The following is a 25,062-nucleotide window of genomic DNA, read 5'->3' as shown; positions in this document are numbered from 1 at the left end:
GAGGTTACCAATTGGAAGCTTGACGTCAGGTTTCCTGTTCTCTCTGCTTAGTCACATGAGTCTATGGTTATTCCTTTCCCCACTTTCTTTGCCTTATAGCTCCTATGTATTGTAGGATTTAGGGCTAGAGACCAAACATGACACATAAGGCAAGAGAATACAGCCAGGAACCTGAGGCTGAATGAAAACAGTCAGGGTGCATTCACCCATATTTGGGGCGGACATTCATTAGGTACTCACTACACTAAACCTCTTGAGACAGGCAACTAGACATGATCCTACCGGCTGGCTCAATTGTGCATGCATGTGCACATGGGTGGGAGCGCGCGCGCGCGCGCGCGCACACACACACACACACACACACACACACACACAGAGCATCCATTCACCTCTCTACCACCCTCACCCCCAGCATGGTGGAACTGAAGTTATCCACTGTGAAATAGCCCCATAGCTAGAGGCCTCGAAGTTCTCAAGGCCAGTGGCAACCTTACACAGACAAGGTTCCTGGGGCCCAGAGACTCTCGATCTTTAAGGAGAAGGACCAGGCTTAGAGTAGAAGACAAGGGACTACTACCTAAAGACTATACATGGACTGACCCTGGACTCTGACCCCATAGGTAGCAATGAATATCCTAGTAAGAGCACCAGTGGAAGGGGAAGCCCTGGGTCCTGCTAAGACTGAACCCCCAGTGAACTAGTCTATGGGGGGAGGGCGGCAATGGGGCAATGGGGGGAGGGTGGGGAGGGGAACACCCATAAGGAAGGGGAGGGGGGAGGGGGATGTTTGCCCGGAAACCGGGAAAGGGAATAACACTCGAAATGTATATAAGAAATACTCAAGTTAATAAAAAAAAAAAAAAAAAAAAAAAAAAGAAGACAAGGGACTTCTTCCGATATCCACCCACCTTTCTCCCAGCAGGCCCTCTGCTTGTGCTCGAGAAGACCTATCCAAGGCTTTAGGGAATGGAAGCCAAGCCCATGGTTCCACAGAGAAGGGTGGATGGGGTGTGCAGGAGAGTGGGAAGGGCAGAGTCCACCAAGGCTTTGGTCACCAGCACTGCCCACCCCACCCCTCCCCCCCATGTTTTGTTGGTTTGCTGTTCCTCTGGGCAGAAAGAACATTTTCACTTCTGGTCCCCAAGTGTGCGAATTCACCAGGCCACTGGCTTCCTGTTTTGCATTGGTTTTTGTGCTGGGTTTTTGCTCACTAAGCACTTTTTAAAAATAAAGTAATGGTGCTTCCATCTACTGCTTTTCGTCTTTCTCAAGCCCCTGGAGCATAGGGGGGGCACCATAGACCCGTTCTCCTAGGTCCTGTCACCTGACCCCACCTATTGTCACTGGCTTGGGGCAAGGCTAGGAAAACTCAAAGGAGATGCTTGGCTTTGGACATGCCTTAGGTTGTCCCTTGGTAGAGAAGCTTTTCCTCTGCGTGTGCCCTTGTCCGATCACACCACAAGCACGGGGTGGACGTGGCTGACGATAGAAAAGGAGAGATGACAAGTGTTGGTTTTGAGAGCAGCAGGCTTGGAGCAGTGTGCAAGGTGCCCTCAAGAGGATGAGGAATCCTTTCGCTTGGTTTCCTGAGTAGTTCCTGCCTACATAACACACCTACATGCACACCCAAGTGTACAGGAGGCACAATAGGGGACTTAAAAGAGATAAAAAACCTAACCTGACCTGCTGGAAATGCTCGAGAAACAGGAGAGATCAGGTTAATCTCCAGAGAGACTGGATTCCCCATGGGGACTAGCCCAGTGCCTGGAGGAGTAGAGAAAATGAATGAATGAATGAATGAATGAATGAATGAATGAATGAATATGTATGAGCCAGAGAGGATTCCTGAGTAAAATCAGAAGAGAACAAGGTCCATGAGTTGAAGAAGTCTCCTGGGAATGGTGAAATATGAGCCGGGAGGAAGAGTGGCAGAAAGGGGTGTCTTGGAAAACAGAGAACAAAAGTAAACAGAAGGACTGGGAAGTGGGTGAGGCAGAGCTAAGATCAAGCCTGGGAAGGTCTGAGCCCTGAAACCCCCCAGCCATCACTGTGGGGGTGGTTAGCACTCACTGGAGGGAAGGGCCAGCTTCTTGGAAGCTGGGGATCAGAGAGCAGCCGCCTTTGGACTGAAGCTCTGAGCCACCAAGGACTTAAGGAAAGTAAATTTATTTCACTCAACCTGAGTGTCCCCAACCTCTGTCTCTCTACCGGTGAGGCTGAAGTGAGGCTGGGTACCTGGAGCCCTGCCCTAATCACTCTGTGCCCTTTCAGGTATTGATAGGTCTAGGAATGATCCAGTCTTCAATACCCACCAGATCTCTACAGAGTGTAGGAAACAAACTGAAGAGTGGTTAGAGTTCTAGGGGACCTCAGCAGCCGCCTTTTACCAGCCATCTCCTGAACTAAAGTTGACACTTTATATTGCCCTTTAACTCTGTGTACTGAGCAGCTAGATTGATCCCAGACCACTGGTATGTTGAACAGACAAGGTAAGAGCTAAGAGTAACCTTCAAGAAATGGTCTTATCTTTTGCTTTCCCAATGCTAAAATCGATGTCCAAACAAGTGGCATGACCAGCCTTAAGGGCACTCAGCACTGCAGGACAGAACAAAGAACCAGAGTCGTTATACAATAACCAGGGTTACCCTAATAAGCCCTGGGGTGAGCCACAGATTCTGCTCAGGCTCCAGTACAGGCAGCAGGCAGCAGGCAGTCCTGAGCAAAGCAAGCTAGCTCTGTGAATCTCTCAGTCTCCCTATGTGTAAAATGGGTTAGTAATAATCTCTGTGTCACAGGGTGGCCCCAAGGCTCAGAATGCAAAAGCTTGCATGAAAATATACTGTGTAAGCAGTCTGGTCTTCCTCAGGCTGCTGGGCGTCCTTTTCTAGAATGAGGCTCCCCTCTGTTTCTTCTCTAATCAACATTCATCTAGTAAGCTCATTTACTGGGCTTCACTTGACAGATCGCTAGAGACCTCTGGCCACAGTCGGGTCTTCCAGGTTAGGGAACAGGACACGTGGAGGAAACCTGCCATCTACGTGGTGGTCAAAATGAATGATGTCTAGTCTTGAGTCCTGAGGTGAGTCTTGGGAAAGATGGGATGTAACATTCACAGAATTTGGGTGTGGACAGAAGGGTTGGGGGTGAAGAAGAGAACATTCTAGGCTAGGCACAGCCCTGGGAAAGACATTTAAGAGGAACAGGGTAACAGAGAAGCTGTAGCCCTTGGCATTGCAGGTTCTCCAGTGGGGGTAGAGCTGGAGACAGAGGGTAAAGGAACAATGAGGAAGCCCCAGTACAGCCAAGTAACCAAGTGACCAGTTAGTGGCCAGCCTCAGAGACCCGTTGCTTGGTTTCTAATCAGTCTGAGAAAGTTATAATCTGCCCCTTCGATCCTAGGGTGTAGCCACTGTCTGGGGTGAAGAAAACTGCTACACCATGGGCCTGCAGAAGTAAGGAAAGCAAGGGGGTGCAGAGGGGACATGGAGCACGTCAGTGGGATCAGAAAGAGGAAGCAACGAGCTCTCGCTTCTGCTTCTGGGGATGGGAAATACCCACTATTCTCCCAGTCCTCAGCAGATGTCCTTGTCCTCACCTGAAGCCACACAACCTGGGCCCAGGACAGCTGGGTTCAAGGCTCATTCTCCTTTCAGGTAAACAAAAGGTCTACCAAGTCCTGAGCATTTCCAAGAGCTAGGGGGTCCCACAGGCCATGCCCACCAGGGCAGAGTTGAAAGTGCTACTGGTGTGTGTGTGTGTGTGTGTGTGTGTGTGTGTGTGTGTGTGTGTAACCTGCAAGTTCAGAAGCAGGGTCCAGCTTGCAGAGCTGGTATCCAAGGAAGAAGGAAGCCAAAGAAAACAGCATCCCCTTTCTCCATCACTCCCAAGAGTTCTTTGAGAAAGGGAGAGGGGCTCAAAGTCATGAAGAGTCCATCTTCATACTCAACAACTCAGGAAAGAAAACCCAGTTAAAGATTTCCAAATCCCGAGGCCTGTGTATTGTGTCCAAGCCCAGGCGAACTGGGAATAAAAAGGCCCCCACCCTTGCCAGGAAGCAGGACAGACATGCTAGGCCTGGCACATTCCTTCCTCCACAGTCTGCTATAGTCCAGAGAGAGAACAAGAAAAACAAGAAAAAAAAACACAGAGGCCTCAGCAAAAATGAGGGTAAGGACAGCAAATAATGACCAGCCCTCCCCTTCCTGTCTGTGTTTTGGTCTCAGCATCCTTCAGCCTTGGACTGGAGCTGGTTGATCCAGTGGCAGGGCTGAACAGCACAGGTCCCTTATGGCTTCCTCTTTTCACTGCTGCTCCAGGGAATGCAGCCTCTCCAGATGCAACCGCTTTATACCAAACACCTGTTGAACCAAATCTCCTAGTACCAGCTCTGCCCTCAGTCCAGTGAGTGGGTCACAGGCAGAGAAAGGCCATGACTCCAGAGGTAAAGGGTTCTACAGTCCTTGTCCTTAGCTGCTTCTCTTAGCCTCAACCAGGTGCCTCCCACGGTTCCATGGCTCTAGCTGCTTTCTGTCACATAGGGCTGACCTCGTACAGGACAGCAGAGATGGAGAATAGAACCCACCCTGGGAACCATGGCTGCCCCAGGTCAGGAGCCTAAACAACAGGGACATGGTTTCTAAACTGTTCTGCTCATGTGTGCTAGGCTCTGAAGTTTGTCGCTATAGGAAGAACTAGTCAGAGGGAGACATCAAAGGGGAGGAAGCGTGGAAAAGGCCCAAACCAAACACCGAGGTGGGAAGGACAGAGTAAAGACCCAGGTTCAGCCTTCAGGGAAGTTGGACACAGATGGAAAGGTTAAGAAAACATGTCTGAAATCACCCCTCTGACCACAGGACTTCTTAAAGAAAATGATTGGCTCTCCAGCCCCTGGTATCAACTTCACATAATGAAATGGCAGGAGATTCCACATGAACATCTACCCTGTGGAGTCTGGGGGCCATTTCCACTGTGCATTTGACAGGAGGAAGGCTGGCTTGGCTGTGATTTGGCACGCTGTGTCTGCAGGACATTTGCAACTCTGACAGGCTAAGGGCGTCCTAAAATCCAGTTTTTAATCCTGGAGGACAGTTGCTTCTCTGTGTCCCATGAGAAGACTGCTAAGCGTGGTCAGACTCATCCACAAGGCCTAACTCTATGAGTGTTGAAAGAGAACTCTGGGGTTGGGGATTTAGCTCAGTGGTAGAGCACTTGCCTAGCAAGTGCAAGGCCCTGGGTTCCGTCCCCAGCTCCGAAAAAAAGAAAAAAGAAAAAAGAAAAAGAAGAAAGAAAAGAAAGAGAACTCTGAAAAGGCTCCTTATTCTTCTTAATCAGAGCCAGGTTAGGCTTTCAGGGCCCAGGAAGGCCGGAGGAGCTCATGATGACCCAGGAGTCTTTCCTGTGTAAAGAGAAGAGGCACTAAAGAGAGGAGGCTTGGAAGGGCTTTGCTATGCCAGCTTCAGCTGATCTGATTCTTCCAAGAAAGAATAGAGGGACTGAGTTATTGATTGTTCTGACTGGCCCTTGACACTTGGCTTCACAGCCTGGACCCACATAAGACCTTACTCCCGCATCAGACCCACTCACCTCTCCTGATCTTCAGAAGCTAGAAGCTTTTCCGTCAGACTCTTTCATTGGAGAACCTCATGTAGCCACCATCTGGACTGCTCATGTGGCCGCTGATGGTGAAGGGTGGCCCCACCTCCAAATCCTTCAGGTTCCTGAGGCAGATTTCCAATAAAGCTGTTAAACTGAGAACCCAGCCTCTCCCGGGGGGGTCTTTCTCCCTAGACTAGAGCCTACAAAGTGGATCCTACAAGCAAAAACAATGTCCAGGCACTGACTCACTGACTTATCTTCCAGAATAAGATTTGTCTCAACTCCCAGGGCCAGAGGACAAGCAGGCCTGCCCCATGGCAGGGAATAGTGACATAACTTACCCTGAGAGGTCTTTCTGACTTCTGCTCCTCAAGTCCATGGCTTTCTTTGATTGCTCTTCCTTTTCGAATCCTATATTGCACCTGAGATTGCCTTATTTGCTATCAGACAGTGAGATGCTTAGGGACAGAGGCTATGCCAAGCCATCTTTGCATTCTTAGAAGTAAATACCATAAAACTGGCTATATAATACAACTTTACTGAATAAATAATAAACAGGTGGATGGATGAGTAAGTGAGTGGATGGATAGATGGATAAATGTGTAGGTGAATGGATGGACATATGCATGCATGGATAAGTGCATGGATACACATGTGCATGCATGAATGGATGGATTCATGGGTAAGTAGTGGGTGGGTGGGTGGAGAGAGGGGTGAATATGTAGGTAGGTGGGTGGGCCAATGGGTGGATAGATGGATAGGTGGGTGGATGGGTAGATGGATGAATAAGTGGGCAGGTGGGTGGCCGATGGGTGGATAAATGAATAGGTGGGTGGATGGGTAGATGGATGGATAAGTAGGCAAATTTGTACCTGAGTGAGTGAGGAGTGAGTGAGTGAGTAGATAGATGAATGAATGGGAGGCATGTTCTCTGCCTGAGTGTGAGTACTAAGAGGAAAGCTATCATTGGGGCCTCACATGGTACTGCAGTAGGCACACGTTTTACTCTGAGAGCATCTCTAAATGGTGGTGTCTTTCTTGTTTGCTTAAGAGACATGGACAGAGTCAGAGAAGGGAAGCAGTAAGTTCCATTTTTGCCTCTAGCTCTTTCTTTGTTATATTTAGCCCCAGTACAGCCCACCCAGTTCTACCCTGAAAGTACTCACCGGATTTGGTATAAGTTGAAGACAAAGTTAGGCCCTGGGAAGACAACCCGAAAAGAGAGTTAGAATCTCTAAGGGAAGTGACTAACGTGCCTTGAGGAACAGCTGGTGCTTCCCCCAACTGCCCGAAGTATAAGCAGGCTGTCCTCAGGATGCTCTACAGGGTTCTCAAGATCCTTCAAGATCTCTTATCATGATCTCTGATTGCCCCTGGAAGGAAGCAGTTCTAGCCAAGAGCCCCCAAAGAACCAGTTCTAAGCTCTATTCCAGACTCCACCGTGTTCCAACCCTGTGTGTCTCACCACACACCCCTGTCTACTTCAGTAATGGAGCTGACGGACAGAGATGCTGCTCAGCTGGTAGAGTGCTTATCTAGTATATGTGAAGTCCTGGGTTCCATCCCCAACACAGCATAAAGGAGTTGTGGTCATGTACACCTGGAATCCTAGCACTTGGGAGGTGGAGGTAAGAGAATTAGAAGTTTAAGGTTATCCTTAGCTGCATAGGCAATTTAAGGCTAGCCTGGGCTAGAGACTGTCTAAAACAAACAAACCAACAAATGAACGAACAAACAAACAAATAGAGGCTGGGGCTGAACACAGTCATGATGGCGATTGGCTATATTTCCAAAACACTAGTCTGAGCAGGAAAGTGGAGAGTTTGAGAATAGCCTGGTATCCATACCAAGACCATGCCTGAAATTTTCCCCTAAAAATATAACAACTTCTTTATTCTGTGGAATTTAAAAAAATATACACCAAGGAAAAAATATACCTGGACAAGGCAGGTGCTCAATAGATAATTGTAAATGCACACAATTGGGAGGTTTTCTCTGTCAGCATTCCAGCATGCTGTCCTTGCTTCACCAGTTGAAAGGACCAAAGCGAATTCCAGAAGACACATTACCAAGCTTGGAAAGACAGGGGTAGGATGGGGAGGTGGGATGGGGAACAAAGGCTAACATATAAGGGACCAGCCTGGTATTCTGTCCTCATAGGCAAAGCCTTTAGCCTTGGGGAGGGGGAGGAGTTTAAAAAAGGCAGGCTACTTCCTCCAGTGGGAGGATCCTCCATTCTCGCGATGAAGGCCCCACCTCCCCTTCCAATCCTTGCTTCAGTTGCACAGCTACCAACTTAAATCTTCAACCACTGCAACCACCAGAGGAAATATTTTTGCATCCTGCTGTGCTGAAAGGCTTGCCACCCCGCCCAGCCTTGCCACCCTGCCCAGCCTTGCCCAGTTCCTTTAAGGAGGAAGGGCAGGGCAGAGCTGGGGCTGATTGGCATGGGGCTTACTCACCGTCCCAGCAGTACCCGCGCTGGTACCACTTGGCCAAACTGTAGCCTAGGATGGACACGAGCAGCAATGACAGTCCCACTCCAAGGATCATGCCCAGTGTGCTGATAGAGTCTTCGCCTGCGGAGAAGCCATGCATCCTCACATCTCCTGTGCCAAAGCCCCGCACCACCTCCCTTCCAACTTTCCTCTCCCTCCCGCTGCGGATCAAGGAGTCCATGAGAATATCCGATACCTGGATTTTGTAACTATGTTCATGCCTATGTCCCTTCTCCCTTCTAGCTTTCAGCTACTTTGATAGGATCTTCAGCGTGTTAATTCAAAGAAAGAACGGCAATGGATATTTCAGAATCGGAGAGATTCCTGAAACCACGGATATCCCACTTAATAAAAGATGCTCTGCCTTCCTGCAAAAGAACCTGGGAGATCTATCCTCGGCATAATCATGGTGGTCAGGAAACAGCGCCTGGAGACCCACAAGAGCACAAACCGTAGGATTCTGGGCGTCTATCCTCTTTTGCAAAGCCAGTATACCCAGTGGGTAGGGCTTGCACTCCGCTGGCTGTGTGCTTTCTCCCTCTTCTCTTTTGTGGTCTGAGCTCCTGGCTTAGTTTATATGTTATTGTAAGGGTAAACAAAGAGTGAAAGACAGTGTTTGGAAGTGTGCAAGGAAATGAGAGGACAGAACAGAAACAGAAAGAGTGACCAGGCTTTGAGATGAATGGTAGGCACACCATGACTCAGTTCACCTGTGCTCAGGGTGGGGAAGGAAAGGGAAACTGTTGACGTATTATGGAGAAATAGAACGACTCCTGTGTCTGAGGCCTGAGGAGCCCAGGCTCTAGAGATCCTGCCAGAAGACTGGGAGATGTGTTGGTTGAACATAGACACTGGGGGCAGGCTAATGTATGAAGTCCAGACCCCTCCCCTGCATATGATGGGGTCCATTAGTCTGTTTGCCCTTCTAGCTTTCAGCTTCTTTGATGGATTATTGAGATTAATATAAAGTGCACAATATAAAGTTATTGGGATGATTGACGGGGGTGTCAGGAAAAGAGGGTGCTTAGGATTGGACCTGGCATACACTAAGTGCTCAATAGATGTTAATGATATCATTATACTGCCTATCACCATCAAATTCATCAAACAGTGCAAGTGTGTTACTTCACTGTTTGCCCCACCCATCACTCTCCCTAGTTCCTCCATCTTTCTTCTCAGTAAAATAGCCAGGTTAAAGGCGGGCATGGGGGGACTTGGGAGACAGAGTCTCTGTGTGTTTAAGGCAAAGGTTTGTACATAGCAAGTTCTAGAGCAGCTAGAGCTACACAGTGAGAGCCTGTCGAAACAAGAAAAAGACAGGCTAGTTATTCCCCACTCCCGAAGGCAAAGTGACTGTCAAATGCAGTCAGGATGAGTGCCTCTTTCTAGTCACAAGTTTCAAAAGCCCAGACCTGTACAGACAGGCAAAACAGTCACAGCATGGACAGGAAGTGAGAACAAGATCCATGGCCCCATGCCCATGTTAGAAAAGAATCCCAGCTTAGAAATGAATCAGGAGACAAAGGGAAAGCACTTCACAATTATGTCAGTGGGTCCCGGAGAGAGAATCCATGCTCTTTACCCAAAAATTGAGCCCCAAAGAGACAGAAGGATTCCCAGTCTGAATTGTAGGAACCCAGAACTAAGCAAAGTACCAGACAGACGGTCAGAGCCCACATAAGAACAGCACTAGGGTAGGTGGTGTCGCTCACAGCCTTCGACGAGAGTTGCTACAGCTTGTCACAGTCTGGAACAACAAACAGTTTATCATCACCAAGAGAAAAAGAGAAGTCACAGAGCCCCTGCAGGCCTGAAGAAGTCACACAGAAGGGCCCCAGGACACCACTGCAGCACCCTGTCTAGTTGGTTCTTAAACCTATCACTGTGGACATTGACATGGGTGTTGGTATGAGCTGGTGACACCAGGGACTCTTAATTACTCCTCCCAGACCCCTTAACTCCCCTTGAACAAGAGGGAAGAGGGATTTCCAACACTACCAAAGAGTCTAACATCTGGATAATTAAGACTAAATCTAGGGGTTGGGGATTTAGCTCAGTGGTAGAGCGCTTTCCTAGGAAGCGCAAGGCCCTGGGTTCGGTCCCCAGCTCCGGAAAAAAAAAAAAAAAAGACTAAATCTAGACATTGGATTCTAGGAACAACAACGTCACTTTTTTTTTTTTTTTTTTTTTTGGCACACATGCGTTTGTCAACAGAGATCTGTGCCTCCTACTGATAGCCCAATGGTAAAGATTAGAAGTGTTTGGGAAGGGATTAGCGTCCTTACAGAAGGGTTTGGTGGAGTGGACTTGTTATCTTTGACACTTCTGTGACTGTGTAAGAGGATAGCATTCACTGCTTACCCTCTCGAAGCCGAGAATGGCCCTTATCAGACACGAAACCTTCTGGCACCTTATCTTGAAAATCCAGCCTTAAAAACCATAAGCAATAAACTCCAACTCCTTGCAAATTATCCAGCATCAGAAACCAAAGGTCTACATCAGACAGAGAAACACTGAGCTGCATTGACCTAGAAGTTGCCTCCATGGGGACGAGTACAGGTTGGGAGAACTGTGAACAGCTTTGTGCTGGCCCAGAAAGCTCCCAGTCAGTCCACACATATTTGATGACATCTTTTCCTCGTAGGTACATGAGTTACAGAAGTAAATAGAGGTGACAGAAATCCTTGTCCTCGTAGAGAACACACTCCGTGAAAGGAGATGACCAACGAGCTTAAAGAAAGAAAGAAAGTTAAATGATATATACGACAGTGGCGCAGCCCAGGGACAACACATAGGGCAGACGAAGAGCTGAGAAGTCCGGAGGGGCTAGAGAGTGGAGTTTAAATAAAGTGCTCAGGGAGCCTCGGGACGAAAGGCTGACAAGGAGACATCCAAAGGAGGTGAGAGGAAGACATCAAAAGCAAAAATGTCCTCAACAGAGGAAGCAAGGAACTCCAAAAGGACCGTGGTATCCTATGTGGTAAGGAGTGTAGAAACAGAGTGGGTGTCAGGAGCCATAGTGCTTTGGAGACAGGAAGAGCTTGGCCTGTTCTCTGAGCAAGGTAGTCAACACAGGACTCTGAGCAGAGAACATTCAACAACAAAAGACCAAAATGAAAAGCAAACTCCCTACATTTGAATAACCAGGACACAACTACTTGGAACCTGGTCCCAGTGACATACAGTGTCTTAAACAAATATTTGGAACCTGATGCCAGGGACTCACAGCTTCCTACAGAAAGGGCCAGTCTTAGGAAAGGCAACTTTCATTCCAAACTGAACCTCTTAACAGGCTAGTGTGATGTCCACCTACGAAAGCAGATATAGGCAGTTCATGGATGGCCAACGAGATAAGGCCAGATAATTGCCCTTCCACCCAGCTGTTAGGGAGGAAATCCTTGTCCCTCTCCTCAATATGCAATACGGTCCCTTCCTTGGGAACCCACACATATCTAAGAGTATATTCCAATAAGTTCTCCCTAATTAATACACTGGGTAAATTATTTTTATCACTCATATGTCACCGGCCTTTCTAGACACCGTGTCACATGGTAGAAGGACATGATTGATGGCAAGCTGACCCCAGCTGTTGAAAAAAGCAGAAAGGGGTGATGCTGAAAAAGGACAAACAGTTAGGACGTTTTAGCAAACACTCAGGCAAGAAGTGAACATGAGAAGAAACACAGACAAGGAGCCAAGGCCAACACAAAAGCAAGGTCGCTATTCTAGATTCCTTTCTGTTGCTATGATAAAATAGTCTGACCAGAAGCAATTTAGGTGAAGAAAGGTATTTGACTTATGCTTCCAGGTCACAATTTAACATGAAGGAAGTTAGGGCAGACACCATGGAGGAATGCTGTTTATTGGGTCATTCACCAGATTCTGCTTAACTTTCTTATACATCTGAGGCCTAGGCATGTTTCTGCCCATAGTGGGCATGGTTCACCCACAGCAGCCACCAATCAAGACAATCTCATTGTTATGGCCTCAAGCCAGTCTGATCTGGGAAAGCCCCCAACTGAATCTCCCACAGATGACTCTGAGCTATATTGGGTTGATACCTGAAACTAACTAGCAGAGTCATCCATGAAAGACAGGACAGAGATCCCAGAAGCTAGTCGATAACTAAGAGGGGGGTGACCAAGAGTGAAGGGAAGGGCTTGCCTTCACATGTTAGTAGCACTAGCAGTGAATGTGGAAGCTGGGATTTTGAGGGGATTTATCAAAGCAAAGTGGCCAGAAGTAGAAAATACCAAAAGGAAAGCACTAATAGGGAAGTCGTTGACCTGAGATCCAGAGGTGAGGAGGGAAGGAAGTTCCATCTCTGTTCCTCCTTTGGGCCTGCTGAGATTGCTAGCAGAAACACTCGTTACTCTTTCTTCTCAGTTTTTCCAGAATGTTTCTTTAGTGAATATTCCTTACTTAGCCTCCCTTTTAGACCCTTAAATTTCTATTGTAAAATATCCCTGCTATACAGAAGAACATGGTAGCAACAATGTTTCTCTTCTAACCTCCAAAGATTCTAAAATTGTGCCATCCTTGCTTATTAAAGACCGCAAGCAAAGGCCATAACTAGTCAATGAGCTGAGAACAAGCAACTCTGAGTGCTCAGCCCTCAGTGGCAAACATTGGCTGAAGGGGAGGTGGGAGGCGGGCATATAAGGCTAGGGACCGGAGCTGTGGAATGCCGTCATCTGGATATGAAATGACTGTTGTTCTCATAAATCCACAGCAGCTGTGGTCGCCTGCACACAACCAGGGCAGCCAAGGTTCCAGTATGAAGTGGGGAGGAGCTCACCGGGTCCTACCCCTAACTGATAAGCAATTGACAGTTGATAGTTGACAGAAGGAACAGTTGTTCCTCTTTGGGGATGTGGGTACTCCTAGGTTATCCCTGCTCCAGGGGATGGCCCACATATGGGACTTATGTAGCACAAGCTGGACTTAGTGGATTATTAAAAGAGAAAAAAAGCAGCATGAGGTTGAGAGGTAGATACAATGGGAGAATACCAGGGAGAGTTGGGGGGGAAATAAGGAATCGACATATCAAACTTTATTCTATACATGTATGAAATTCTCAAAGAATAATTTATTCTTAGATCTAACTTGTAGAATAATCCTTGGTTTTCCCTCTAAGTAACCCCTCACCCAAATTTGGTATTTATCTCTCCTGTGCAGATTTTTAAGGCTGTCTCTTCATAGTTTTGATATTAATTGTGTAAAAACAATATTGTGGCCATTTCCCCTCTAGCCATTATGGACTACTGAGGACCAGATTCCCTTTCCGTCTTAAATGACTAGAAGTCCATATAAAGTATATAATGGATGAGACGCTCCGTGCGGTTCCTGGGAGAAGAGTGTGAAATGACGAGGGCCAGTCTGTGTCTAGCGTGGGACACTGCCTGACCAGCTGCCCCACACTCCTGCCACCATTCCCACCCCCAGCCATGACAGACCCAAACTGTGAGCCCAAACGAGCCCTTCCTCCTTACACAGCCAACAGAAAGCAGCAGACCTAACACTGTTTTCTGTGCAGATGCAGAAGAAAAGCAGTACAGTGGTCAGGGAAGCTGGTGGTCGGGGAGAGCTCAGACCCCACTTCCAAACTTCCCGAAGGCGCCACAGCTCTACAGCAGATGCATGTATTACTTTAACGACAGAAAAAAAAAATGAAGGGTTTTCCAGAAAGTAGAATTAAATTCCACTTTAATTTTTTTATTAATTAATTTATTTAAAGACATGCAGGTACTTTCACCTGCCAAGCCATTTCAGCAACCTTAGAGTTTTGCATTTAAAATTCTATCTAGTCTTTGAGGCAGCTGTGTCAGGACCAGGAACTTGAGAAAGTCTTTGTTTGTTAATTCTGATGTGTTTGTTTGTTTTTATTTTTTGTCCAAACCTCAGCTTGTGGCCTGGAGCCTGTGGCCTATGGGAGATCTGTCTGCTCCTTTCTGTCTCTCTGTCTCTCTGTCTCTCTCTATCTTGCTGTCTCTCTCTCTATCTTGCTGTCTGTCTCTGTCTCTCTCTCTCTCCCTCCCCTCCCCCTCTCCCCTCACCTCCCCTCCCCCTCCTCCTCTCCCTCTCCCTCCTCTCCCCCCTGCCCCTCTCCCTCTCCCCTCCCCCTCTCCCCCAGTCCAGTGTGGAGACCAGAAAACAGGGTTGAGTGTTGTTGCTGAGACGCAGTTCACCCCACACCGTTATTTGCTGTTGCTGTTTGAGTCAGGGCCTCTCACTGGCCTGAGGCACACTCCACAGTCCAGGCCGGCTGCCCCACAAAACTTGAGCCTCCATCTGTTTTCACCCACCGCCACGCCCAGCACTGGGTTCACAAGCACCCAGCTCCCAGCCCCAGCCCCAGCCCCACCTCTTTTGACATAGGCCTTAAAGATGGAGCTTGGGTCTTTACCGTTGCAAGACAAAATTTTGTGAAATGAACCACCCACCCCGTCCCTGCAGTGATGATTTTTGATCGTCTCCATCTCAGTCTTTATTTCCCGTCTTACAACTGCCACGTAGGTTAGAACCAGCTCGGGGGTAACAACATCAAGTAAATATAAGTGGGAAATGGAGGCGTTCTATAACCTGTAACCAAGTTAGGAGTTACTCACCACAGACATGACAAGTGGGAGGGAGTCGGCCACCTTAGGACAGCAAAGGCCCAAAGACAGAATACTCAGTGGACTCCCCTGCAATATGTGTCCACTGTGTGGTCAGCTAATGAACCAGATTGTGACTATGGCTAGAAATGAGGTTTTCCTCTGAAATTCAGAAGCCATTGCTCAGGAGACACCTGAGCTCTCAGCAAAGCCTGCGGATGCCTTAGCAACAACCCTTAGCAACAACCCTTAGCAACAACCCTTAGCAACAACCCTTAGCAACAACCCTTAGCAACAACCCTGACTTCCTGCCTCCAGGGAACATTTGTCACGTGCCTAAGAGGTCTGTATGGAGTTCTGAGTGTGCCAAGGTCTATGCCCACTCTTCACTGGGCACAGAGAGGTCAGGGCAAAGGACTCCTGACCTCATAAAACATGGTCCATAGGGGTGAGCCAACCACTCTGGGCACCATGTTTGTTCACCGAAGTACAGGGACCAGAGTCAGAACAGGGGGATGAGCTAGTCTAGGAGGTGAGAAAGACGTCCTTGACTCTGACACATAGGCCACATAGAATAATGTGATTTTTTTTTAAGTGTCAAGAGGCCTTTTAGATCCAGAAAACAGATGGACAAATTGCTCTCATTAGAGAATAAAAACCAATGGATTCATAAAAAATATCGATTGTCTTGTGTGTGAGGATGGAGCATACACCGGCGTCGGGGCACAGAGTAGGGCTGGGTGTGGAGTGGGGCTGAGGTGTGTGGAATAGGGCTGGGCATGGAGTTTGGCTGGTATGGATTAGGGCTGGGTGTGGAGTGGGGCTGAGGTGTGTGGAATAGGGCTGGGCATGGAGTTTGGCTGGTATGGATTAGGGCTGGGTGTGGAGTGGGGCTGAGGTGTGTGGAATAGGGCTGGGCATGGAGTTTGGCTGGTATGGATTAGGGCTGGGTGTGGAGTGGAGCACAAAGAGGAGACAATAAGAACACGATGAAGAGATTACCTCATCTGGCCCTGCCTGTGGTCTACATGAAGGAGTTCTACTTTGTGGGAAGCCGTTTAAGCAGCTACTGGAGCAAAGCTGTGACCAACATGCCCGTTCTAAAATTTGCTCTGCTGCTGTGTATAGAATAAATTCGAGCAGAAAAGAGTGAGGGGTTGAGTTAGAAGGAAAGAAGAAATGGTAAATTGTCCTCGGGTACTGATCTGTGTGTGCCACAGGATGCAAAGATCAAATGTCAAATAACTTGATATCTGGCAGATGGCTTCAGTGGGAAGAGTCAACCTTAAGCCTTATAATCTAGGAAGCAGGATCAGCCCAATGAACTTACAGCTTAAGGAGGGAGAGAAGAGGAAAGGAAGAGGGAAAGTAAAGGAAAAAACCAAACCAAACACAGTTCAAAATCTAAGAGATAGAAGGGTGAAAGGAAGAGGGGAGGAGGGGAGAGGAGGAGGAAGAAGAGGAAGGGGAGAAAGAAGAGGAGGGGGAGGAAGAGGGGGAGGAGAAAGAGAAGGAGGAAGAGGAAAAGGGAGAGATAAGATTCTGGCACAAAAACATGAAGACTTTTTGCTTTCAAAGAGAGATAAGACTTTTTTTAACAACTATTTAAGGCTTACAGGCAAACAGCAGATGAAAAATATCTGTTTTAGAAGATTTGTGAGAATTTTTTTCCATAATATTTTTATTGATTATTTGGAAATTTCACAGCATGAACCCTGAGCATATTCACTTCCCAATCCTCCCAGCTCAATCCCTACCCCACCCTTAGGAGCCCCCAAAAAAAGAGGAGGAGGAAAAGGAGGTGGAGGAGGAGCAGGAGGAGAGGGAGGGGAAGGAGAGGAGGGGGAGGGAAAGAAGGAGGAGAAAGAGGAACGGGGAGGAGGAGGAAGAAGAGGGGGAGGGGGAGGAAGGGGAGGGGAAGGAGGAAGAAGAGGAGGGAAAGAGGAAGAGGAAGAGGAGGAGGAGGAAGAGGGGGAGAGAGGGGGGAGAAAGAGGAGGAGAGGGAGGGGGAGGGGAGGAGGGGGAGGGAGAGAAGAAGGAGGAAGAGGGACAGGGGTAGGAGGAGGAGGGGGAAGAGGGGGAGGGGGAGGGGAAGAAGGAGAAGAAGAAGAAGAATTTTAAGAGGTTTTACGAGTTCTCTTCCATGGCTTTTTTCTGTCCAGGCTGTTACTGTGGAGTGTGGGAATTGGGTTGTCACAGAAGCCTTCTGTGTCTCTCTTCCTCAACCATGAGTCTGCAGTCATCAATAGCACTCCAAAGGTAGCTTCTTTGCTCTTTACAGTCAAAGGGAGCACTAATTGGATTTGAGACAATTGGTTAAGAAAGACAAGAATCTTCCACTTCAGGCTCAGCTCAGCAAAGTAGAGACATCTCAGCTTACTACTCAGCCTAAAATGCAGAACTCACTATGTAGTGACAGCTACAAGCTTCCCAGGAAGGACCCAGGAGCCTGGACCCAGGACCTCTGCAACAGAACATGGAGAATGTTCTGCCTACCAAGAGGAGAAGACAGTCAATGCTGCGCCCGAAAGATGGGGAATCAGACTGGAAGAATGATCTAATGTTGGATTTAATAGAAAAAAATTTTAGTCACCATAGTTGTTTCCAGAATGAAAGGAAGACGTGACAAAAGATGTAAAGGGGGCTGTGGAAGACACCTGTCATCACAGCACTGCAGGAGAACTGTGGGGGCTGAGGCAGGAGGATGCCTTGTGTTTGGTAGTTTGAGGCTAGCCTCAGCTAAACACTCAGACCCTGTCTAAAGAATTAAAATTCTGTCTTGAAAATGGTAGAAATAAAAACCAATGCATTCACTGAAGGATCTCAACAGTAGATCCAGACCAATAGAACGAGGAATAAGAAAGCTTGGAACGAGCTAGATGGCAGAAGGGACATGTGAGGCAAGCAGCCAGAGAAACACTACTATCAAGAGTAACAGTGGTGCTAGAACTGGGGGAAAGGCCAGAGGATGGGTAAAAATGCATAAAATTTATGAAACTTACTTTTAAAAACTGATAACATATATACCCAGAAATTCCAAATAAGAGATTTACAAATAGACAAATGCTGGCAAAACAATGCTAAAAATCAAACAAGAGGAACACATGAAAGCAGCAAGAAGACATGTTGGGACTCATGGGCGAACAGGACCCGTGTGACAGCTGCTGCTTCTGAGTGGAAACAGCAAAGATCAGAGATACGGTGCTCAAAGGAAAACCCAGCAGCCAAGAGCTGTCTTTCAATAATGAAGACAAAATAAAGACAAATTTTTCAAGGTTAAAAACTTACTGAATAGTATAGACATTAGTGGAAGGCTTTCTTCAGGCAGAGAGCAAATGATACTGCATGATTGTTGGAATACACACGAAGCCGCTCCACAGTATGCTTACCTCTGTTTTCCATGCATAAGGCCCTGAGTTCAAGCCTCAGTAGGACCAGGTGCTGGACTATTAATCTTAGACTCAGTGCAGCTCAGTGGGGGAGCACTTTGTAGTATGTATGAACACACACACACACACACACACACACACACACACACACACTATAAACACCAATAAAGATAATTCTATAATTTTTGTATGGATGTATATTTCTCAGATCTTCACAGATATAGAAAACAATTTGCATAAAACAAATGATATATTATACAATGTTGGGGCTACAACAGATGGAGACGCATTTGTCCATAAATAGCACAAAAGAATTGGATGGCTGCAAAGTAGTGTAATGCCAACTATGATCACAGCTGGTAAGTAATCATAGCAATATTTGTTAGACTTGTGACTTTAGCATACAGGGTAAGCAAACACACACAAATAAAGATTGAGGGGAGCAGTAATCAGTACAATCAAGCTGATATAAACCCTAAACTAATTCTGATAAGCTAAAAGGTGTGTGTGTGTGTGTGTGTGTGTGTGTGTGTGTGTGTGTGTGTGTGTGTGTGTGTGTGTATGTTTCTAGCATGAGCCCTATGGGGAGGAAAACAATTTCTAGAAAGGATCTGGGGAGATGACTCAGTGAGTAAAATACATGAGAATCTGAGTTTGAGCCCCCAGAACCCAAGCTAATAAGTAAACAGAAGCTGGTAGTCATCTAAGAACCTATGGCTGGAGAGTTCATAGAGGCTAGAGGAGAACCTACTATTATTTTGCTGGCACGGCAGCTATCAAACTGACATCTAGACACTCAGATGTATACACGTAGATTAGCCCAGCCCTCAGCCCTCATCAGAGAAAGCTCGGTTTCACAATGGTCATCCATTACCATAGTGACTCACAGCTGATCGGAGAGCAGCATATGAGTAACCGTGAAGCCGTCAGTCCTAAGTGGGACATCCCTAGCACATCCCCTTCCCACCCAGCTCAGGAAGCATCCAGGGTTGGGGAGGAGTGTGGTGAGAAGCGTCTTTCAGACGGGACAAGGCTGCTGCACAGCTGTAGCCACCACACAACACTAGCACAAGATCTAACTAGGCTCAACCCCAGCCCAGACAGACGGAGGGAGGGCCGTGACGACCGGCCATCTGAAGACTTTGGCAGGTGAAGTTTCCTAGGCTCAGGAGAGTTGGTTGTCTTCAGGGGAGGAAGTGGCACCTGGTATTGCGTGTGCTCCGGTGGGTGGCCCCACACGCGAGCACAGAAAGATGGTGTGGATACTATTCCGTAAGTTATCAAAAGAGGACATGAAGCTGGGGAGAGGTTTTGGGCATGTATAAAATTCTACAAGATTAAACGTTTTAAAAGAGCTTTTAGAAGGTGGATGTGGTGGTATGTACACTGAGTGGCAAAGACAAGAAGGACCTGTGGGCTTGCTAGCCAACTAGGCTGTCCAATCAGTGAACTCCAGATTCATTGAGAGGGGGGGAGAGAGAGAGAGATGGGGGGGAGAGGGAGAGGGAGAGGAGGAGGAGAGGAAGAAGAGGAAGAAGAGGGAGAAAAGAAGAAGAAAGTTCTTAAATCACCATTTCTAGATGGTCACAAGAAAAAGAACAAATTAATCTAGAGCAGTGGTTCTCAACCTTCCTGACACTGTGACCTTTTAATACAGTTCGTCATGCTGTGAACCTGCATAACCCAACCATAAAAGTTATTTTGTTCCTGCTTCATAACTAAAATTTTGCTACTCTTATGAATCATAGTGTAAATATCTGATATACAGGACATCTGATATGTGACCCCTGTAGAATCGGTGGTGGCCCAAACCCCTGGGTAGCCCAGGGACGCTCCCTCAGCAACTACATGCCTCTCTGTCCACCTCCGTTGTACCTTCCGTACCTGCTGTACCTGCGGTGTCTCCATTTCCACCTCTCAGCCAGGTACACTACTCCATTCCACCGTCTTTCCCATCTCTGTCTTACGCTCATTTATTAAACTGGCATGACAATCTTCTTTGTGTCACACAATCTATTATTTTGCCCAAACAGCTTGACCTGCCAATACTTATTACAACGAGTCATTGATCGGGTTCACGGTTTCCGGAGCACCACAAACGTTGAAATATTGCTGAAACTCATCTCTGCTATCCCGTTGTTGCTCAGAGTCAGAGTGATTGCGCAGCTGGACAGCTCATCTGGGGACAGGACCCTGGTGAGCCCCAGGCCTCGTCACAACCCCCTGCCCTCAGTGCCAGCCACCCCACTGGCACCCAGGGTGCGATCACTGATCATCCTGCTTTCATCCACGGGCAGTGCTGAGACCCTACGCTCTCCTCCCTGCTTCTCCTAACAGGGCAAACAGCACAAGCAGCAGAAAGACACCTACACATTATGAATCCTGCTCACTAACTTCTCGAAATAGAATTTCAACATGAATTCATTCCCTGCCACTCAGCCCTGAGCTTCCATGTACCCCTGTGTATCAAGGACCCCAAATCTGAGCCAACATTTTCCTGAAATGCAGACAAGTCAGAAGCAGAGGCTCGCCATGTGTGCCAGAGTTCTCCAGGCGTCTCCACGGCTGTCCAGCCAGACTCCGTGGAGATGATCCAGGAATCTGCAGTTTTGGGCAAGCCTTCACTCAACTGGTTCATCTGTGGCTACAACCATGTATCCCATGGGCCTGAAGCCCACCAAAGTTTGTTCAGGTGAGAGTTAATGTAGGGACTTTCCCAAAGAAAACAGCCCTGATTGTATCACTCTGGGGAGGAAACAGGGGAGAGTCGTTTTGAAGGTGCTTAAGTTTAGAGAGAAAATTTGCTTATGTTTGGGCTAGCATTGTTTAAGTAAAAGGATTTAAGATAAATGAACATTTTGGATATTTTTTTGGTAGATGCTGCCCCAAGAATACTTGGCACATAACATCCTCGAGTGTGATAAAACTCACAAGACAACCCAATGTGAAGATCCTTCATCGTTAACTGCTAATGTGGTTGGGGACATAGACGGAAGGTGGGTGGCAGCAGGGGCCAGACTCTCAAGGCTCAGAGCCCAGGCAGGGCTGCTGGGCTTGGAATTCCGGGGCATTTACAACATCTTGATTGTATTTGAGAGATCAGATCTTTTTAAGTTCAGACTCCACTCATGACCTGAGTTTGAATTCAGGTAAGCTAACAGGCTGGTACCTAGCATAGTTTCCAAGTTATCCCCATCCCCCCCAACATAACCCGAGCCTAGCTCCAGTTTCTGGGATATCACCAACAAATCCAGCATGTCCAGGTTAATCCCGAACGAGCCCACCCCCTGCCTAATAACCACCTATGCAGAGGGAAGCAGAAGTTAAGTTTATGGTTTGACTCCCAGCGCCAGCCAGTGATGCTAAAGACCACAGTAGCTCTCCAATTAGACATTTGCCAGGCTAGAGACACTCAGCCCGCTCTTGCTGCTTTCTATAAAACCTTACCCAGATAGATGTTCAGGGCTCCTCTCCACCCAAACCATCCTGCATGTCAGTGGTGGACTGAGGGGCCTGAACTAGTTCAAATAAAGGCCCTGGTATGATTGCATCAGATCAGCTTTCGGCTGGTCTTTGGGGGTTCACTAACACTTAACACTTCCCTGGTACTACAGGCTGAGAGGTGCCTAAGAGACCAGAAAAGCCCACTTCTTTCTATAAGGGCATTCCCAGAGATGATTGGCATGTTGGAGAATAAATGAGAGGGTAAAACTGGCCCTGAATGTGGGTGGCACCATCACCTAGACTGTAATTTTCTACAACAGTAGCATACTAGAGGCTTTTCATAAGTGACCAGTAGCCTTTGAACCCTTCTTGACAATACTAAGGCATTATATGAAGAAGAAGAAAGGATCTAGCACTGTCTTGTCTTGGGTCATGGTGGAGAAGCTATGATTGGTTAAGTGACCTTTTCTATGCATCCTGATTCTTTCATCGGGATAAACTCTCGTCCTTGTGATGGTCCTGCATAGCGTTTGGTGGTATCCCTGTGAGATCACGATGTCACCCAGGAGCAGACATGTGTCATATAGCCACATTCCACTGACTATGGCTATCTCAGAAGACCCTAGACCTTAGACTGCCTATCCAGAGTCCAGGGGTTGGGAAACCATGGAGATGTGCTAGGTCTGCTTGCATGGTCTGACCTCCATAGATAGGAGCAGCAAGTAAACTATTTCAGGTGCCAAACGAAAGTGTGAGGCCAGTCCCAGGCTGAAATATAAGCGGCACTGACCTAAGAGATGTCATGGCCAAGGTCTCTTTACACCAGCCCAAACAAAGGACTTCTATGCCCTGGAATCACTGTGACCCCAGGGCACCACGTTTGGTATCAACAATGTGAACTGAACAGGCTCTGTGTCTCAGGAAGGCTGGATGCCGCAGTACGTATCTGCAATCCCAGCTCTGGAGAAATCTCCCAGGCAGGAGATCCACTGACCAGTCAGTATAGCCAAATTGGCAAGCTCCAAGTTCAGTGAGAGACCCTGTCTCAAAGAGTACAGTGGAGAATGATTGAGAAAGGCACTCAGAATCTGGCCTCCTGACGCATGTGTAAGCATGTGCACTCACGCATGTGTGCACACATCCATGGATTCTAATGCACACACATACACAATGGGAAAATGAAATAATTTTGTCCCTAGTTACTAGGTGCTTTGGCAACTGAACATTTTCTTAAGCTAAGCATGCTTACCCCACATGGATACAAGCACATGATCTGGTAGCAACTGGAGTCACCAACACCAGCCCTTAGACACCAGCTGCCCGGTGGGCAGGGAGAGGCTTAGAGGTGGTCAAGCCTTGCCTCAACACATTGAAGTCATGTCATAGGAGCCCATAGCCCAAGGTGGCCCAAAGGTGGTCTTAAATATGAGCCTGATACACAGTCGGAAAGTAGCATAAAGGGGAGCTCTAATCTTCTCCATCTTAACTTACATTTGCATGTGTGCTTTTTAATGGCTGCCCCTATCAGTGTGTAAGTACAAAAGTATTTTGTGCATGCATAAATATTACAATACACACAGTATACAATACGCAGTGTCATTTACTGGTGGGAGATGCAATCTAAAAGACTTAGTGACAGTGAGACTGTAGTACTTGTTCCTTATGCTTGCTTAGATGCCTGTCAGCACATCTCCGTGTCTACTAAGCCTCTCACACTGAATGCCAAGAGAGGACACTGGGAGCCATTGGGGATCTGGTAGCACTGAGTCTAATGCACCCTATTCTAGGCTAGGGTCTCTGGAAACCCCAGCCTTTTTGGGAATGGATACAGCGATGCTCTGTAAGGGAAGGCTTGGGACAACCTTTCTTTGAGTAAGCCACTCTGGACTTCAAATTCATCCTCCCTAGAAGAGTAAGACGCACCTCATGGCACTGAGGTGAGATCACGTGAGATAAAGGGAGACAGAGGTTAAGGGACTGTAAAGCCTCTCCCTCCCATGGCCAGGCATGGAGGTAAGGGAATCCCCATGCTGAGAGGCCTACTGCAGAATGAGCCTGGCTTCCACTTAGCTGGACCAAAAGTTACACATGTGAAAGTGGGCAAGGTACCTACTCTCCCTGTGCCTGCTGCTGACGTAGGCAGATACATTTGAGCTCCACAGATCTCATCTTGGCTCTGGCCGTAGGCCATGCTGAACCTCATTCTATCTGCCTCCTACACTTCTACCCCACACTAGTACCCAGCCACTCACACCTGCCATCAGCCATCCCTACTGTCCTCAGGTTCCTACATCTGCTGGAGAACTTCAAAGGCAAGGGCACCATCACTCATGCACATAGAGGTAGGCACCCATTCAGGGCACCCCAGGATCCTCCCACCTCACAGGCAAAAGCTGACTCCCACCTCTTGCTTCCTTGTCTTGTACCCAGGCTGCTTCATGTTTCCCTGCTAGAAATAGAACAAGCCAAGGCTGCCTTGCCCAGTCACAGAGTCAGGAGCCTTGGGCTCTCTACATCTATCCATTAAACACCTAGAAGCTCTTGACTACTTAGAATGCACAACCCTTACACTTCCTATCACCCCAGTCACCTTAATGCATGCTCAAACCCCAGGCCAAGGGCCCCAGATGGTCTCCCCAGCTATTTTCCTCTTAAGAACTTCTAGAGAACATAGACTCCTTTGTCGGTTAATCTCAAAGGGGCCAAATGAGCCCCCACCCCTGTGAAGCAGGAGAAAGAGGAGTTTGCTCCAGGGTTTTGTGGGAATGTAGAAGGAAAATGAGGCAAGCTTGTCTTTGCCTTAATCCAGGCCCGAGAAGGATCCTCGTGGGTCAGAGGCCTCTGCCCCCTGTGGCTACTGCACAAGCTGCCTCTGTAGGGCTAGACTGTGCCTCTTGCTGTTCCACTGGATCCAAGGTGAACACTTCCTCCTAAGTTGAAGGCTTCTCATGCGTGGGCACATGGATCATACACCCCACTCCATGTCTCCTCCAGCCCAGCACAGTGTATGGCACCCAGAGCCATTCATGCATGCTGAAGTAAAACCTTAGGGCCAACCAGGCCCAACTCAGCAGTGTCTAACAAGTGGATACTCAATGCTCCCTAATGGACTAAAAGACAGTCTATTCCTGACCCTCTCCTGAAGACAGCCCCAGATTCTAGAAGACCCTAAAAGTCAGCACTGAGCTTCCATGTCGAAACGCAGCTTTTACTAAGTGAGAGATCACCCTTGATCCCGGGAAGGAATGACTGAAATGAGAGACGGACAGTACTGCCAGGGTCAGGTCAACAGGATCTGCACACCCTTTCACTATCAGAATACCAAAGCCAGGTCATCTGTGGTTTCACCCCCAGGGTGACACATTTCCCTATGTGGGCATCCAAGCCAGGCAATCTGTGCCTAAATATTGCCGAGCTGTGAATAGGAAGCGCAGGGCATGGGGGGGAGGGGTGGTGGGAGAGCACCTACCACTCATAATAAGGCCTGGATTCAGTGCCCAGCCCTGGAAATACAAGGAGTCTATGGTGTCCTTTAATGGT

The 25,062-nt window shown here is 47.8% G+C and overlaps 1 protein-coding gene and 1 long non-coding RNA gene across 5 annotated transcripts in view; one reads left to right on the top strand and one right to left on the bottom strand.

Annotated features, from left to right (window-relative positions):
* The window catches only part of Smim35 (small integral membrane protein 35), a 61,880-nt gene that overhangs the window by 3,027 nt on the left and 33,791 nt on the right, over nucleotides 1-25,062 (bottom strand). For 2 of the 3 annotated variants that reach the window (XM_006242974.5, XM_063266383.1), the window contains exons 2-4: nucleotides 8,058-8,174; nucleotides 6,762-6,795; nucleotides 5,584-5,717 (exon numbers count right to left, since the gene is read on the bottom strand). In XM_006242974.5, the coding sequence (XP_006243036.2) occupies nucleotides 5,618-5,717; nucleotides 6,762-6,795; nucleotides 8,058-8,174 (251 nt within the window). In that variant the 3' untranslated portion in view covers nucleotides 5,584-5,617. Of the gene's footprint in view, nucleotides 1-5,583; nucleotides 5,718-6,761; nucleotides 6,796-8,057; nucleotides 8,175-14,701; nucleotides 14,717-25,062 lie in introns of those variants that run through there. The other variant, XM_063266384.1, reaches the window with a different exon arrangement.
* On the top strand, nucleotides 16,778-24,962 carry LOC120094136 (uncharacterized). Of its 2 annotated transcripts, XR_005488142.2 has the most exons (4): nucleotides 19,565-20,003; nucleotides 20,112-20,274; nucleotides 20,416-20,770; nucleotides 20,956-24,962. It is a non-coding gene; the product is annotated as an uncharacterized LOC120094136 (long non-coding RNA). The 2 variants fall into 2 exon arrangements; XR_005488141.2 differs by having other exon boundaries at nucleotides 16,778-20,003; nucleotides 20,112-20,770.

This window comes from Rattus norvegicus, chromosome 8 (genome assembly GCF_036323735.1).
Source record: "Rattus norvegicus strain BN/NHsdMcwi chromosome 8, GRCr8, whole genome shotgun sequence".
Taxonomy (NCBI): domain Eukaryota; kingdom Metazoa; phylum Chordata; class Mammalia; order Rodentia; family Muridae; genus Rattus; species Rattus norvegicus.
The sequence above is the reverse complement of the archived record's forward strand: the minus strand, read 5'-3'. Positions and strand labels throughout refer to the sequence as shown.